At 37.3% G+C, this 18,245-nt stretch overlaps 1 protein-coding gene across 13 annotated transcripts in view; it reads right to left on the reverse strand.

Moving 5' to 3' along the window:
• Positions 1-18,245, reverse strand: part of CCDC7 (coiled-coil domain containing 7) — a 325,715-nt gene that overhangs the window by 225,305 nt on the left and 82,165 nt on the right. For 12 of the 13 annotated variants that reach the window (XM_039344074.1, XM_039344070.1, XM_039344073.1 and 9 more), the window contains 2 exons: positions 7,002-7,355; positions 5,018-5,082 (listed from right to left, as the gene is read on the reverse strand). In XM_039344074.1, coding sequence (XP_039200008.1) covers positions 5,018-5,082; positions 7,002-7,355 — 419 coding nt within the window. The remainder of the gene's footprint in view (positions 1-5,017; positions 5,083-7,001; positions 7,356-18,245) is intronic. The other variant, XM_039344077.1, reaches the window with a different exon arrangement.

Here is an 18,245-nt window from a genome sequence, read left to right on the forward strand (position 1 = left end):
CCCTTCTTAAAACTAATGGAGTCTTTGTACTAAATAGTAAATTTTTAAAATGCAAAGAGTGAAGTACTTTTTAGATCAGCTTTTAAAGAAACTTCCAGGACATATTTCTATTATTTCTTAGCAGAAACACAGCATATATTAATTATTCCCTTGTCAAACTGAAGTAAGACCAACATAAGAGAAAAATATCAGAGACAGGACTCCCCTACCTCTTTGCTGCCCTCTGAAGCTACTACTACATCCCAAGTATGTTTGGTGAACCTCCATGAATCATAGTATTTAAAATGCTTAAATCAGTTCAGAAATTATCTAAATTTAATTGTTCCAATCCTTACTATGGAGGATTCTTTTTCCTCCTATACACAAACACGCATACAAGAAAGACTGATTCTTCCCTGCCAATCTGCTAGGACTGTGCTGCCAAATCAATATGCTAGTTTTAGATGTTATTCACTATAATTTTAAATATTTTATATCAGAGCCATTTTGAAAATGTAATTCAACCAAAGCAGCCAATATATATTTAAATGTATTATGAATGAATAAAGCCTAAAAAAAGAACAAAAATGCAAACAATCTTTTTTCAAAACAAAAGTTTTCTAACAGTGTTTCAGTAATGTCTAATAAAACTGCAGAAGATATTGGAGCTCAAAACATCTTATTTATTCATCAGCAAGACTCGGCATCCTTGTATTGGTTTTATTTCATTCCTCGTGGAAGTTTGGAAATCATTCTTCAAAGATTTTCAGGAATTCTTTTAGGACCTAAAGAGCAATCCGGGATTAATTTTAATAGATTATTCTGATGTGTTATTAACAATTATAATTGTGCTTAAACAAATTGGGATGGAATATCTCTCCAAGAAATACCATTTATAGAAAAATTGTTTCATTTTCTTGTATAATGAGATCTACCATAAAATCTTTCCTTGTTTTGATTGACAAGACATTCCTATTAGGGAATACTCTAAATATCAACTGAAGTCCCATAGTTAAGATTACACAATATCCCCAAACTGAAATAGTAGCTCATAGGGTTACACAAGTTTACTTAGTGAAAAATCAAGGGGATATTTTCCCAGGCTCCCAAGATCTTGCCTCAGAATATTTTAAATTGAGCTTTTATTGTTCTATAGTTGGGGCCTGAAAGTAAGTATCTCTTTATATGTCTTCAAGCCAATCTTGATTCTTGGCAACATATAGTATTTCAAAAGAAGTTTGCAGTTGCCTTCTTTGTAAGGCAAGCAAGAGAGAGCAACTGAATCCAAGTCATCTAGCTGGCTTCATGCCTAAGGCACGACTAAAATGGATAGAACACCTAGTTTCAAGCCCAGTGACTTCAATCATTACATCAAGTTTGCTCTTGGACATCATATAGCTTCCTTATATCATATAAGAAACATGAAACCACAAAACACATTTTTTCTTTTTCAGAATAAGTTTTTATATAAGATCTGGCAATTTAATTAATTCTTTTATTTTCTTATTTTATTTAATGTTTTAGTTCCTTCAATCAATATTTTCCAGCATATCAGAAGCTATAGTTTCAGACTCTATTTTTAAATTTTAATTTACAATAATGTACTTCTGTATTTCTGGAAAGTTCCATAAGCATGCCAAAATGCTACCTGATTTTTCAGCAGTGATTTTTCATTTCCAGAGGATTATAGACAGATACAGTTTGGTATAGAAAAAAAATGGTAAATGTGACCAGAAAAAAATAGTGAAATAAGTTGTTCTATAGATAAGAAATCATAATGTCACTCTGAAGAATGTTCAATTTCATTCACATTCATCCATCAAAAGACACTATGGACATTGGTTCTTTTCAACTTCACCAAGAAATCAACATAGCAATCCACATTTCTCCCCCAAACATCTTAATCTGTATCAGATTGAATAGTTGGTTGTATATTAACGTCCTTCAATTATGCTATCAATTAAGTTGCAGATATAGGCAATGTTATTAACAAATGTTTTATAAACAAGTTACAATGTTCATAAGATATTCCCTCTATTCAACATAAAAGGTTGTGCATGCCAAGCATGATATCACTTAAAACAACTCCATTGAACAGCCACGTTCTTAATTATTTCAACAGCCATCACCATAGTATAAAAGCTCTAACCTAAACTTTAGTGTATGTTTCATCCATCTTCATTTGTATTTATGCAACTATTACCTAGCATTTTATTGCTTCAACTTCCTGAAACAGTGAAGAAATATGATTTCAGATAGTCCTCACTTAAAAAAACACATTTAGGACTAGCAACTTCATTGCAAAGATAATGAGACATCACATGACCACAACAGAGTTGTAACATTTCTTCCACTGCAGTCATTAAGCAAATCAATAGTCATCAAAAGAGATGTCACATCAAGAGAGATGTATGACTTGTGTTGTTGCTGGTTTTTCCACTGATTCAGCTTGTCAGAAACCAATTGTGAAACACACAAATTATAATCATGTGACTGGACGAAATTACAATGATTATAAACAACCACCAGTTATGAACTGCCTGAATCTCAATCACGTGACCTTGGAGATGCTATGAGAGACATAACTGTAAGGACTGGTCATAAAGTTATTTTTTCAATGCAACTGTAATTTTCAGGACCAGACAAAGCAATCATTAAGTGAAGCCTAGGTGTACATGCTTGAGAAAATTTATATTGATTATCATCTCCATTCAAAAGATTCTCTACAAATTCACTTTAATAAGACTAGGTTTCTAGACATCCCTTAGAAACCATCAGAAAAGATTGGATTGATCAATTTCCAAACTACAGTGGTCTTCTAGTTCTGTATAGGCTCAGAGTTAGAGTCTAAAATATATGATGTCATGATTTGTCTGTAAAAGTGGAATAAATAAATTCCATCTAAATTTGTCCAGCAGAAATTATCAAGCCTAAAGAATGATCTATTGATATATAAACACAATAACAGCCCAGTATTAATTCTATGAAAATGAAATCCTTGATGTTGATGTCTTCAGAATTTAAAATCTGGGAATTATAACGCTAAATCCCAATAAATGATTAAGATTTTAAAATGTTATCTGCATGCTACTGTACACTAACAGAATCAATTTAGTAATGTGATTTAGGTGCTGAACTAGAAATATGAGATCACGAATTCTAGCCCCCCCCCCCTTAGGCATGAAAGTCAGTTTGAAGGCCAGTTATTTTTCACTCAACCCAATCCACTTTACAGGATTGTTGGAGGGGGAGATAGGGAAGCAGGATGATTTCTGGAATTGTACAAAATAAAGACAGGATATAAATCTAATAAATATATAGAGCTTCTATGCTCTTTTAACTCTCCAGGTCCAGAAAAAAACACTCAAAATCAAGATCTTACAAGGAAGTATATCTCAAGAAAAAAAACAAAATTGTTTGAAAAGCCCAAACAATTATCTGCATTTTGATAACAACCCCATATTTATTTTTAATTAAAAAGTATGAAGACATCACTAAGGAAAAGAAATTTCCAAACTATAAACCAAGCGCACTAACAGATATATATCTAAATAATAGGATAATTATTATTTTTTTACATATCACCTTAATCTATAGCAATAGCCCTTCCAATCCCAATATTGACTTACTCTGTGTGAAACTATCACCAGCTAAGAGAAACATCAAAAGTGAAGTGAGCACTGAATTGATCCATGGATAAAAAGAAGAGATTTTGAAAATTTCCAGTTTTTTTAAATTGAAAAGACCAACCTACAAAGGTGTATATCAGAATTGTTCTAAGTTCACAAAAATATCAGAGCAGAATTCATTGTAAAGACAAACATTAGCTTAACATAAAAAACCCCAAACTGCATAATGAAAGAGACAATAATTTTCAGATCCATTGTACTATAAAAAAAATAGTTTTAGAATTCATTCATCTTAAATCGTGTTACAAACAAAAGACTGAGAGCAATATAGAAAGTTCAAATCTATAAGGAACTTAATAACTATTATTTCCCAATAAAATGAAAGTTGCTATTACTGTATTTCCAAATAAAATGAAATAGCAAAGCTGTATAAAAAAATTATCAAACTCTCCAATATAAAATATTAAATTCATACTATATGTTATATATAAAGACCAAAATCTAAAATATTATGTAACTATATCTTTAGTAAAAATTAACAGGACCATTAAATTAAATTAAAGATTTTAAGCCATTATCAAAATATATTTTAATTTTTTTAAACATTGAATGTAATATATTTAAGGAAAGTGTTTGCTGATTAAGCTCAGTGTTGATCTTGTACATAGGCAGCATCTAAAACTGTTAAATTATTCAGTATTTATATAAGTTTTTACAGAATCCATATCTGCTATTTAACTATTTAAACAACTGAAGAATTGTTTTAGGATTGACAACTTACAAGCATGGAATAAAAATGTTTAATACAGTATATTATCTAAACAAATTCATCAAAAACAATTTTTATATTATTGGACACACCAACAATTTTTAAGATATGTCAATTTTTTATATTTGAATGTAATAAAATTGAAATAACTTTCATATCCATGATTTGGACTTGCTCTTTGGTTGTCCCAGTTTAGTTTAATATCTGTATTTTTATCATTATGTGCTGAGAAGGGAATTGATAAATTTATATCTAAAGACATGAATGTATTGTTTAACTACATTAAACATACAGTAACAGTATTACTGAAAAACTTAAACTTGTCAACTTAACTCTGAGGAGATCACACTTGATAAAAATGTGCAGTTGGAAAAAAGGTATAACTTCAGGGATAAAATTCTGTACTTTTGTACTATCAGCCCGTAAAGTGATTTGAAAAATATTTCAATAGCAAAAATGCTATTATTATTGAAAGTTAAGAACCACACCTGTATACTGAACTAAATTATATATGATATTTCTTAGGCATGAGGTGAAAACGTAGTTCTAGCTGGAAAAGATTCTAAAGGAGTTGTTCATTACTGAAATATATGATTTTTCATGATACTATTTTACTACATTATCAGTATTTAATATTTACCCCTTTAAACGTCGCTTCTTCATTTCAGAAGAATCCTTACGTTTTGCCACATCTTTGAAATCAACCTTCGAAAAAAATATATAATCAATTTCTGCATATTTGCATAGAAGAAGCTTGGAAAATTTCCTTTACCTTAATGTATCATATCTACTTATGAACTATTATCAAAGCCTCATCAAAGTGAATATTCTAAGATTATTTGATACCATTTGTCCGAAGATATAAATTCTTTTGCCTTGAAAAGGGGCTTAGACTAGAAAATCACCAAGGTACCTTCTAGTCCTATGATTCTATCTTCAGATTTCATTTTGGCAAAGAATATTAATTATGAATCCTATATATTGATTATTTGTGAACAAATTAATGTGAGCCTTTATTTGTATATTGTTAAGAATTGAACTTTCTTCCCTATTTAAGTGTTTTTGGAAAATGATGAATCAAAATATTCAAGATTGTAAATAATTTTAAATTTTTATTTTTTAGATATTTGAAAAAAGAATTTCTTTTCTTCCTTTTTCTTAGAAAGGAAACTTAATGTTTACATTTTCTCCTGCTGAGATTCAGGGGACATTGGAAGTTTCAAAATACAATCAAATGTATGGCAGAACAGATTATAATCTAAGTTATTAATATTAACATGCAAAGGATATGGTGAAAAGCAACTTGGGTAATTTTAAGTGTTTTTCCTGACATATTGCAAAGAAAAATTTTCTGAATGTAAAGAGAGACTCCACATTGCAGCACCAATTTTCTTTGGAATAAAAGAATCAAACCTATCCAAAATAACCTTGCAAGATGTAGTCTCAACAAATATTTGGTCTTGTCCAACATCAGTCTCAGAATGGACCTAAGTAGTTTTATTTTCCAGATTCTTAGAAAATTCTTCACGGCAGTCTTTTAAATATTCATCCCATCTATCCTTTCCCAATAAGGTCATGTGTAATGTGATAAGATGTAATAAAGAACATAGAAATACTGGTGTTTCATGACTTTTATCATCATAGTGTAGACCCAATCATAAATTCTAACACAACTAGTCAGATATACTTCTACTTTTATGTCTGAAGCCCTATGGATATCTCTTGGTTCATTCTCTAGAGCTTCTTAGTAAGTAAAATAAACATTCTGAATCAGAAAAAAATGCTTTTGAAACTTTTGCCTAAATGCAACTGTCCACTGCTAATTTGGAAAACTTATAAGTAGCCTCTGGGATCTAAGCAATGTTATTACTGTATATATTTGGAAAAAAAAAATCCTTGTAAACCAATGTAGAACACAGTGTCACAATCTATTAATCTGAAGGGTGGATCATTAATAAATTGGTCTTATTCTCTGACTAATAAAGGAAGTTACTATCTAAGCTATTTCTTCTGAACAGAAACATGGCCCTATTAGCTAACATCCTGTATGATCTCTTGGTTAACATGACATCAAATTTTGCTCAGATATCATCCTCTAAATTTTGGAATACAAAGACTTAGATTAGAAACCTAATGACTGATATGCCTTAAAGCTGAAATGCAGGTTCAAAATAGAGTCCTAAACAAAGTTCCTTTTTTTAAAAGTAGTTCTCAACTTACAACCATAATTGAGCCCCACTAAGTGATACAGTTGTTAAGTGACTTTTACCCAATTTTACAGCCTTTCTTATCATAGTTGTTAAGTGAACCACCACAGTTATTAATACGGCTGTTAAGTGAATCTGGCTTCCCCACTGACTTTGCTCGTCAGGAGGTCCTAAAAGGTGATCAGATGACTTCAGGACGCTGCAACAATCATAAATATGAACCGGCTGTCAAGTGTCTGAATTTTGATCATGTAACCAGGGGATGCTGTAGTCAAGTGTGGAAAATGGTTAAATCACTTTTTTCAAAGTCCTTGCAACTTTGAATAGTCACTAAACATATGATTGTAAGTCGGAAACTATTGTATTTTGCTAGCTCAGATTCATTTGGTGCAAAGCATTAGCAACAGCATTGCTTACCATCTCAGTTTTTATTTTCCCAGATTCTTCCTTTTTTTTATCAGTATCCTCAGATTGGGAAGGGTGTTTTAAAAGCTTTTCCGTAACACCAGCTGATCCTTTTTGTTTAGAAAGTTCCTGACTTTTTCGAGGAAGCATTTCACTTGTTTTTCCTGTGTCGATTTTTTGTAATTTGGGGGTTGTTTTTTCTGTTCCACTAATAGGTACCTCTTTTAAATCATCTCCTTTAACTTTCCCTTTTGAGGCTTTCTTGACTTTCTTTGGTACCTCTTCCACACCTGCTGATAAAGGGAACTGCCAGTCTGGAATAGTTGGAGGTATTTCAGCAAGTTGAATCTTTGCCTTTTCAACGTCCTGTATTTTTTTTAAAGTTAAATACATAACAATTTTATCAAGTTTCACAGTCTTTAAACTTGAAATTTTCAACACAGCATTCCAAAAATGTGATGGTAATGATAGACATATAATCCTCTCCTTGTGCTAATTTATAAATATAAATTATAAAAAAATATAGAAAAATATTTTGTCCTTTGCCTCTAATTCCTTGCTGGGCCTTTGTTATCAGATTTCTATTCTGATTGAATAGCTAACTATTGTAAATACCTCCACACTTTCTACCCAGAGAGAAAACAAAGAGCTGACAGTGACCTCTTGGTACTATGCACCAAAATCCTATCTGTCAAATGTTCACAAGTTTATTATCTTCCACCAGTTTTTTTTTTATATATCATGGAGGGAAACTCCAGAACTGCTTAATGTCTCTTTAAATCTTATTGCAAAATACAAGGGGATAAGATGGACAGTCCCCAGTTACAGGATTTTCTGCCAACAATGCTGGAATTTCCCAGACATATGATTTTGAGGGTCTTCAAGAAATATTTTCTGGAGGTAAGGTCTGAGGCAACTCAGGGTTTCATGGCTATCATGACAGCCATGAGCCTATTCTAGGTCATCCAAATTCCAACCCAGGACAATGGTCATCTACTTATCTGGTTTTCCTTTCACTACTGTCCACTGCAAGCAGGTAGGATTTAAACTGGTTAGTCCTCAGTGATAAATGAACCCTAATGGATTTCAGAGGGAACCAGGGGCTATTCCTGTTGGTCTGCCTGAAGCCTTGGTTGCCACTTGGAACAAGAGGCTCACCAAGGTCTTAGATCAGATCATGCCTAGTTGATCTTTCCTCTCTTCTAGCTCCCATCATTCCCTCTTTCACAGAAGAGCTAACAGAGATGGAAAAAAAGAAGAAATCTCCAGAGATACCAGCACAGTGAAGGATGAACTCAATCTATTATAGATTAGAACTACTATGAGGACCTAATGGCAGTAAGGGCAAGGAAGGGACAATACTTCTTATTACATGTGCAGATAGCCGTCTGATGGCCTTGTTTTATGTGATACATGACCTCTTGGATAAGGAAGATCATCTTATAAGACTATACAGAAGAATTTGCTCAGCATCTGTCAGACAGTTGCTCACATTTATTCTAAGTTGGACACTGGCTTTGTTAAAGGTCCTATGTCTGGGAACAGTTTGAATCAGTTGGGCCTGAGGGAGTCGGGAGACTCTTTCTGGCTATGAACTCAGCCACCAGCTCTTTGAACTCATGCCCTTTCTGGATAACTAAAACTGTCTGATTCTGACTCTGAAGAAGCTACTCCAGCTGAAACTGTGGAATATCAACCTTGTGAGAAAAACAAGCAGGAATCACTTTGACGTTGATCAAAATAGGTACTATCAAAACAGCTGGAGCAGTCAAATGACAAGGCATAGCCCTCAAGATCTCAGACCTGGTGAGTAGGGTAGAAAGGAAAATAAAGATGCTCAATCTCCATGCCAAGCAAAGGAATAACTAACCTAATTAAAGTTAGTAGCCTGATTTAAGAGGCAGATCTGGCCTGTTTCGTTTATTTTATTTATTTATTTATGAGACTTATATACCGCTTTAAGTGCAAGCACTCTCTAAGCAGTGTACACCAGTAAGCAATGTATATATATATTTACATTGCCCCCAACAATCTGGGTCCTCATTTTACCTACCCCGGAAGGATGAAGGCTGAGTCAACCTTGAGCCGGTGAGATTTGAACCGCTGACCTGCTGAACACAGTCAGCTAAAGTGGCCTGCAGTACTGCACTCTAACTGCTGCGCCACCTCGTGTCTGATATCATCCTTGTGAATCCTGATTGTGAAACTCTGACCTTTCAACTTGCTGACAAACCTGACTTGGCTCTCTGAACTTCAGACTGGATTTTTGACTTCTCTCCTGCATATTCCTGTTGAAAATTAAACTATACAAGAAGTTTTTTTTCTAAGAGTTTTTTTAATTTACATTATTTTCCTTCTCTATTATTATCTTCTTAGCCTTAAGTAAATTCTTTGCTCACCTAGCGTGTGTGTGTGTGTATATGCGAGAGAGAGAGGGGGAGGAGGGATCAATGGAAGCCCTTAACTTTTTTTTTATAAAGAAGTTTTATTAGTTTTTTAATTTTTATATCATCCAAAGACAAAGTCATATATATATATAACTCAAATTAATTCATTAAATGTTCCCTCTCTATTTCCCTCAAATAGTATAACATATTTAGGTTAATCCGTTTCTACATTACATCTATGTAAATCCAAATCCTGTTTTTAAGCTTTACTAATTTACAATTACCATAATCCAATTTAATCTTAAATAAACATATTATTAGCACTTCGGATATCCCTTCTATAACAGACATAATATTCTGACAATAACATTCTAATATTTCCAGATATATTCTAATTCTTACTCTAATAAGACATTGATTAGTACCAATTCTTCTCTTATCACAAATCTCTCTTATTTCTTCTTCCACTACAAAATAGTTATCCTTCTTAAAATAAAAATATTACTCTACTCTATTTTAAATATATAATCTATCAGTGAATCTATTTCTATAAAAAAAATGATTTCAGCCCATTAGGTAAGATTTAAATCTCGTCCAAATAATTATCATATCTAAAACAAGCATATTGTTACCCAAAATATCATCTTGCTAACTTCACATACTCAGTTAATTGTTAAATCAGTCCAGATCTCTAAAGCCTTTTTAACCCATTAAGTAAAATTTTAAATCACATTTTTAAATCAAACTCTAGCTTTCTTTCTGTGCCAGGCCGGTTTCCATAATACCGCATCTGTATCCTCAAATCTCAGTATTTGAGTACAGGTAATTCTCTTCCCTTTCTTCCAGTATCATCTGGATAGTATAGTCAATTTTGTTCCATGTTGTAGTTACTAGTTGATTATCCAGATTATCACGGCTTTCAATAGATCACATCTGAAAGTCAGTTCCTGTTGTTTTTAAGACTGCAAGTATTTCAGTTGAAGTCATTCTTTGATCATCAGAGTTCTCCATAATTTGGACATAGGCTTGTGAAATATCCTCTTCTATAGTGATTAGTTGACTTGTGGAATGATCAATTAGAGTCTCAGTTTGAGATTTTAAGTCAAGCGTTTTTCTAGAGCTCAATTGATCAGTAGCTTCTTCCTCCATCTCTTTAAATTGTGTGCACTGTTACACTAGCCTCTTTAAAGCTAGTCTGTTCCTCCTTTATTGTTCCTTAGCCTATAGGTTGGTCCATTAAAAATTGAAATTCATTTTGTTCTGCAAAATTATCTTTAATTTTTCTCCAAGATTTCATGTACCTGTAGCTTCCACGATTTTTTCCAATATAAGCTCATAATCAAGCTCTGGGTAAGATTCCTCCATTTCCATGATAAAATAGCCTTTAGTAGAAACTATATTTATTAGAAGTCAACAAATATCCATCTCTACAATTTCTAGTAAGCAAATTCAGCCCACAGCTGCTTCAAGGCCTTTATCTTTTCCCTTTTATTATATTTGAAGGTCAAATCCATCTTCAAACACCAAGAGAAAGTACAATTGCAGTAATACTTTTTACCACAAGATATCCTCAGTAGGCTGTAAAATCTTTTTTCCCCCAGTTAATTTTTTTATCTCATTAGGAAAATAGAAAAAAAAGCAAATATCTCCAGCATAGTAGCTAAAATAATAATAATAATGTTCTATGATAAGGATTTTTTCAGGGCCCCAAAATATCCCCAAAATTAAATATCCAATAAAAATTTACTGTTTTATAGTTTTATTCAAAGCTTTTTTTCCCAAGTAAACAAACGCCGCTCTCTTAGGGCAGGGAAATCATTCAGAGGCTTTTTACAGGAAAATAGTTGGGGCTAAGAGAGGGAAGGAAAGGTCTCACCCGAATTTCTCCATGATGGTTCTTCATGCTTAGCTGTTCTTCTGATTTTCGGCTGGTGCAGCTGGATGATCGGCCATTTTACTGGCCGATCTTTTCTCCGACGGCTCTAAGGAGCAAGCTCGGACCGCGGAAGGAGCTGCCACCCTTCTGCAGTCAACGAGGGCCTCCTCGATGGTGGTCACTCCTCCAGGGCGACTTTTCGATCCGATTAAGAGTCTACTGGCGGAGGAAAAGCAGCCAGTGAAGAGACGGAGCTTGCCGCACAACTGCACATGCCGCAACCGGAGGTCCCCTTAACTTGTTTTTAATGCAACTAGATGGTTCTGTCTGGGGGTGATAGGAGACAGTAACACCTAAAGTGTATTGCTTATGTCCAGTATACTCCATAATCTGATTTTGTAAAACAGAATAGAGCTGGAAGGGACCTTGGAGATCTTCTAGTCCAGCCCCCATTCAAGCAGAAGAACCTATACTGTCTCAGAAGGTGAATGTCTAGTCTTTTTTTAAAATCTCCAGTGATGGAGTGCCCACGATTTCTGAAGGCAAGCTGTTTTGCTGGTTAATTGTCCTCACTGTCAGGAAGTTTCTTCTTAATTCTCTCTTTATCAGTTTCCAACCATTGTTTCTCGACCTTCCCTCTGGTGCTTTGGTGAACAACCTGGCCCTCTCTGCATTGTGGCAGTCCCTCAGATACCAAAACATGGCTATCATATGGTGTAAGACAGAACCTTGTGGTACCCACTGCTTACTTTTCTCCATGTGGATGTAGTGCCATTAAGGACTACTCATTGAGTACAGTTTGTCAGCCAGCTACAGATCCATCTAGTGATGATGTTGTCTATTCCACCTTTCCTAGCTTACCAAGGAGAAGGTTGTGGTCTATTTTGTCAAATGCTTTACTGAAATCTAAGTATACTACGTCCACTGCGCTTTGCTGGTCTACTAGTTTAGTCACTTTATCAAAGAATGAGATAAGATTGGTTTGGCATGATATGTTTTTAACAAACCTGTGCTGGCTACGAGTTATGACTTTGCTTGCTTCTAGTTGTTCACAGATCTGTTTTTTGATAATCTTTTCTAGGATCTTCCCAGGTATTGATGTTAAACTGATTAGTCTGTAGTTTCCTGAGTCTGTTTTTTTTCCTTTCTTGAAGATGGGGACCACAGTAGCCCTTTTCCAATCCTCAGGTACTTCCCCTGTGCTCCAGGCTTTATGAAAGATGTGGTGCAGTGGTTCTCAAATAACATCTGCCAGGTCTTTCAAAACCCTGGAATGTAGTCTGTCGGGTCCTGGTGATTTATATTTGTCAAAGTTGGATAGGTATTCTCTTACCATTTTCTTGCTTATTTTAATGTTTGTTTCTAGTATATTTTTTGCAATGGTTTCTTTGGTATGTTGGGCTATAGTTTCTGTTTGTGTGGAGACTGATGCGAAGTATGAGTTAAGCAGCTCTGCTTTCTCCCTGTTGCCTGACTTTTTTCTTATTGTCCTTGATTTATATTGCAAATCTTTGTTCGTTTGAGCCTTTGATTTCCTGACATTATCTTTGCATGTTTTGGCTGTCTGTTGATAATCAGTCTTAGTTATGTGCCCCTCTTTCCATTTTTTCTATTTGTCCTTTTTGTCTTTCAGTTTGTTAGAGAGATCTTTGTGCAGTCATGCTGGTTTTTTCTTGGATTTCTTGTTTTTCTTTCTCAATGATCTGGGCTTTTGTGATCACATTTTTCAATGTTTCCCATGCTTCTTGCGTTGTTTTCCCCTTTAGGATTTTCATCCATGGGATCTTTCCTAGGTTCTCTCTGAGTTTGTTAAAGTCGGCTCTTTTGAAGTTTAAGACATTGGTTGAATTATTTTCTATTGCTAGTGTTTTCATTATATTAAATTCCAGTATGACGTGGTCACTTTCACCCAAGGTTCAGGCAATTTCAATTCACTCTATCACTTCTTCTCTATTTGTAAGGATTAAGTCCAGTATAGCTTTACGTCTAGTTCCCTCCTCCATCTTTGGGGTGACAAAGTTGTCAGCTAGGTTGGTTAGGAATCTGTTTGATCTTCTGCTCACTGCAGTTTATCTCCCAGTTGATATCTGGATAGTTGAAGTCTCCCATTACTAATGTGGTATGCTTCCTACATGCATTTGTTAACTAGTTGGCAAAGAGTTCATCTATTTCTTCTGATTGGTTGGGTGGCCTTTAATATACACCTGTGGTACTTTTTTTCTCTTTTATATTCAGCCATATACTTTCTGGAGAGATTTTATCTTTGATCATATACATTTCAGCGGTTATGTAGCATTCTCTTACATATAGTGCAACTCCCTCCTTTTTTTTGTAGATCTGTTTCTTTTGAACAATTTGTATCCATCCATCAGTACATTCCAGTCATGGGTTTCGTCCACCAGGTTTCTGTTATGCCAACTATGTCATACCCTCCCTCGTATACTATTGCTTCTAGTTCGCCCTGTTTGTTCCCCAAGCTTTGAGTGTTTGTATATAAGCATTTGAGACTTTATGCCTGTCCATGGGTGTGTTTCCTGTATCTCCTGATTGTTGTTTAAATTTTTCTTTTTTTTTTCATCACTACCTACCTCATTGTTTGATTTGTTTGCTTGGGATTTGTGATTGGTTTTGGGTTCTAGAGATTCTAGAGAGTGGTCACCCTCCCCCCTCAGTTTTAGTTTAAAGCTCTCCTGGTGATTTGGGCCAGTCTTTTTCCAAGAACATTTTTGTCTGTTTTCGTGAGGTGTAGCCCATCTCTTGCCAAGAGTCCTTCGTACAGGACATACAGTCCATGATCCAGGAAACCAAAGTTTTCTTGGCAACACCAACCATTTAACCAATGGATTATTTCTAAAATTCTTTTTTCTTTCAATGGGTGTTGGCCTTTTGTTGGGAGTACTGATGAGAACATTACTTGTGCTCCTAGCTTCCTAACTTTATTGCCTAGTTGTTTGTAATCTTACACTATTGTACTCAGATTGTTTGTTGTGTCCTTTGTCCCAATGTGGAGGAGGAGGAGCGGGTAGTAATCTGTGGGCCTAATTATTTTGGTTAGGTTCTCAGCCACATCTTTGATTTTTGCTCCAGGGAGACAGCATACCTCCCTGAATTGTATGTCTGGTCTGCAGATGGATGGTTCTGTTCCTTTGAGGATAGAATCTCCTATTACCAACACTCGCCTTTCCTTTTGGGGGGGGGGGCTGCAGTCTGGGTGCTTTTCTGTTTATCTCAGGTGTGTTTGTTAATATGGCTTTTTAAGGAATATTTGAAGTTGCTTCTTTGCTAGGTGTCTACATGTATTCTTTGAGGGAAGGTTGTGGGTCTGCTTCTTTCCATCTAAGGGGAGAAATCAATTGTTCAGTTTTAATGGGGTTTCTTCTGGTTGGGTAGGATTTGGGCAGAAGGGGTTTGTTTGTTGTATGCTGTTTCTTTCTTTGGGTATTGTGTTTCCTTCTGTGTATGACATACCTTCATTTGTCTTCCTCCAAGGGTTTATCGATAGGGTCAAGCCCATTGAGAGTTATTTGTTCGTTATTTGGTTCAGTTTGTGTGGAGCTTTCTTTTGTATGTTGGGATTTGGCTAAGGTTGCCTCTACATTCCTAACCTTTTTCTGTAGTACTTCACATAATTTGCATCTAATGCATGTATAGTTTGGGTGTTCTTTGGGCATCATTGCATACATGGAACATGTATTGCATACCACATAGTATCACCTGTTCCATGAGTTTGATGTTTGATAGTCCCTCTTTTTAGTTGGTGGATGTCCTTTACTGTTGGCTTTGTTTCTAGCTTCTCTTTACTAGGTAATTATGCCTATTTTGCTGTCCTTTTTTCTGCCTTTTTATGCTTCTTTGTGCCTTGTTATTTTGGTGTATATGAAGTATGAGGTAGTATGCCCTTTGGTTTTGAGAGAAGAAAAATTACAATTTATATTGAGGTTAAGGGTTACTGTTAGGATAAGGCTATTTAACGAAGGGAAGGGCTGCTTTCTCCTCAACAAGGAATTTGCTTTTGGCTTTCTGCTCTCTGCCTAGAAATTCATCCCTATCCTTCCTTTTCTTGATTTGCTGCTTATTTATCTCTGTCCTCTTCCCTTGGTTTGCTGACTGCCTTTCTGTGCTCAGCTGGTCTTTCTGATTGCCCTCAGTTGCCTCTAGCCACTGCTCTGTCCCCGATGTTTGACCTGGTATTTTTGGGCTGCCGGTCAAGTCCTCCTCTGCTTTGCCGTCACTATAGTTCTGCCTCGCCACCTGCAGGCCTCCAGTCTGCCTCTGCTTTGCTGCCACCTGCAGGCCTCCCAGTCTGCTGCTGCTGCCTCGCCTCCACCTGTGGGCCTTCTGATCCACAGAAAAGAATACTGTCACCTCCAGGCCTCCAGTTCGCTCACCACTGCCTGCGGGCTTCCCAGTCCGCTGTTGCTGCCACCCGCCATCTCTGAGTTGCTGCCACCCGCCGTCTCTGCACTGCTCCCAGCCGCCTCACTGGTCTCCTGCTTCACGTTGCCGTCAGCCGCCTCCTTTTCACTTCCCCCAGCCATCTCATTGGTCCGCTGCGTTGCGCTGCCTTTGACCACCTCCTCTCCACCATTCGAACTGCTGGCGCATTGCGTGGCCTGGTTTGCTATGCTGGTCTCCGCTTCATTGGACTGGGTTGGGTTGCTGGGCCACTGGGCCTTTCAGGTAGGCCTCCGTTGGCCTAGAAGTCCTCCAATGTCCCCTTTATGATCCTGCGCAGCCACTCTGTCAGATGGGAGGGGCCTCTGGTTCCTCTTCAATGGGCTTCCAGTCCCTTGGGTAGGCCTCTCAGGTGCAGCTGGGCCTCTCACAGCTTGGATGAAGTTTCTTGCAAAGCGTCCCTTTGAACAGTTAATTTCTCTTGCAAGTATAAGAGTCAAATGGCCAACCGTTAAATGTCAGTTCCCTGTCTTCAGCAGTCTCCATTGTCTGCTCTTCAGCTGCCAGTTCGCTGCTCTCAGTTGCCTTTTTTTCGCCCAGCATTGAGCTGCTTAGCTGTGCTCTTGAGTTGGCTCTCTCCTTCTCTGCTGCTGGCTGCCTCTGACTCCACGTGCAGTAGTTCATTTACTGCGCTCTTGTTTGCTGATGTTTTCCTCCTTGCCCCAATTTCGTCTTTTCCTTTATCCTTTCTTTATTCCTTATCTATGTCCCAGTTGTGGTCACTAAGTGAGCACTACATGTATAAAGCTATTTTTCTCAAGTGTAGGTGGATTGTTTCTTCTTTTCTTCATCCATGCTTCCCACTCTGTTGGAATGGCTCCAGATTCATACTGGTATTTAGATTCACAGCTTTCACAATTCTTGTCTCTTTAATGTTCTAACCTGCCCAATTTTTGTGTTGTAGGATTCGATAATACTTTTTTCCAAAGTGGTTGATGCCCACATACTCGCTCCCTGGCCCGATAAAGCACTGCTTTAGCAAGTGCAGAAAAGGGGCGTTGTCTTACCTGAATGCCTTTTCTCAGCAGGATGATGTAGAATCCACTGGATGGGTTATTACAGCCTTCATGCTCAGCAGACTAGGTCAGAACTTTGGCCACGGCTCTCCTTTGGGCATGTCTCCCAGTTTTGACGAGGTGAAGCAGCTGACGAATTCAACACCATGGCTCCATTTGTCATAACACCTGCCTAGACTACCTACACGGGAGGGTGTGCATTCTACATCATCCTGCTGAGAAAAGGCATTCAGGTAAGACAACGCCCCTTCTCCAGCAGGATGACTATAGAATCCACTGGATGGGACATACCAAAGCCCTCATGTCCCCTCAGGAGGGAGAGTCTAGGCTCGTGAACCTTGAGAAGAAACAACCTGTTGAAGTACATGCCTGCCAAACGCAGCATCAGCCGCCGCAAAGGCATCTACACGGTAATGTCTGAAAAACGCCGAAGGAGAAGACCACGTTGCAGCTCTGCAAATCTCCTCCACCGAAGCCTGCATGGACCACGCAGCCGACGCGGTAGCGCTGCATGTCGAGTGAGCCGTAATGTGCGAAGGAACAGGGATTGACTGAGAAGAATAGGCTCGAGTTATACAAGCCCTAATCCACCTACCTATGGTTGAAGAAGAAACCTTCTTCCCCATGGCCGAAGATTGGAAAGATACAAATAGGGACTCCGACTTACGGAAGGATGAAGTACGCTTCACATAGTAACTCAGAGCCTTGCGTACGTCTAACTTATGCCACTGACGTTCCAACCTGTGTGTGGGATTGGGACAGAAATTGGGAAGGATTAATTCCTGAGACCTGTGAAAAATAGTGTTAACCTTTGGAATAAATGAATGGTCCAGTCTAAGGACCACCCTGTCTTCGAAAAAGGTGCACAAATCCTCCCTGACGGAAAGCGCGGCTAATTCCATAATCCTTCTAGCTGAGGTAATAGCCACTAGAAATGCCATCTTTAAAGACAAGATGTGGAGAGAGCATAAACTGAGAGGTTCAAACGGAGATTCTATCAAAGCCTGCAGCACCTTGGTTAAGTCCCAAGATGGGTAGTGATGTACCACGGGAGGTCTGGTGTTGACCGCTCCCTTTAGAAAAGCACTAATCGCCGGATGTTGTGACAAGGGACTAGAATTGTCGCAAGAAAGAATCGTTGAAAGGGCCACTAGTTGCCTGTGGATAGTGCTGGATGACAAACCCTTGTTCAAACCTTCCAACAAATAATCAAGAATGTTTCGAATAGTGACCGAAAGTGGTTCCAACTTTTGCATAAAACACCACTTGCAGAATCCCCTCCTAGATCATAGATCCTATTCGTCGAGGGGCGTCTCAATGCTTGAATCATCGAGATCGCCCCGGACGAATACGATTGCCTGGCTAAACCTTCCCACTCAAGTGCCAAGCGGATAGCTGGAGCCACTTCGGGTCGGGATGTAGGAGGTTGCCCTGACTGAGGACCACTCAGTCCATAGGAATTCTCCATGGAGGCGAGAGGTCCACAAGGTCAGCAAACCACGGACGCCTTGGCCAATGTGGA

Source organism: Crotalus tigris, unplaced genomic scaffold (assembly GCF_016545835.1).
Source record: "Crotalus tigris isolate CLP2741 ecotype Arizona unplaced genomic scaffold, ASM1654583v1 scf7180000017890.1996003, whole genome shotgun sequence".
NCBI classification, from domain to species: domain Eukaryota; kingdom Metazoa; phylum Chordata; class Lepidosauria; order Squamata; family Viperidae; genus Crotalus; species Crotalus tigris.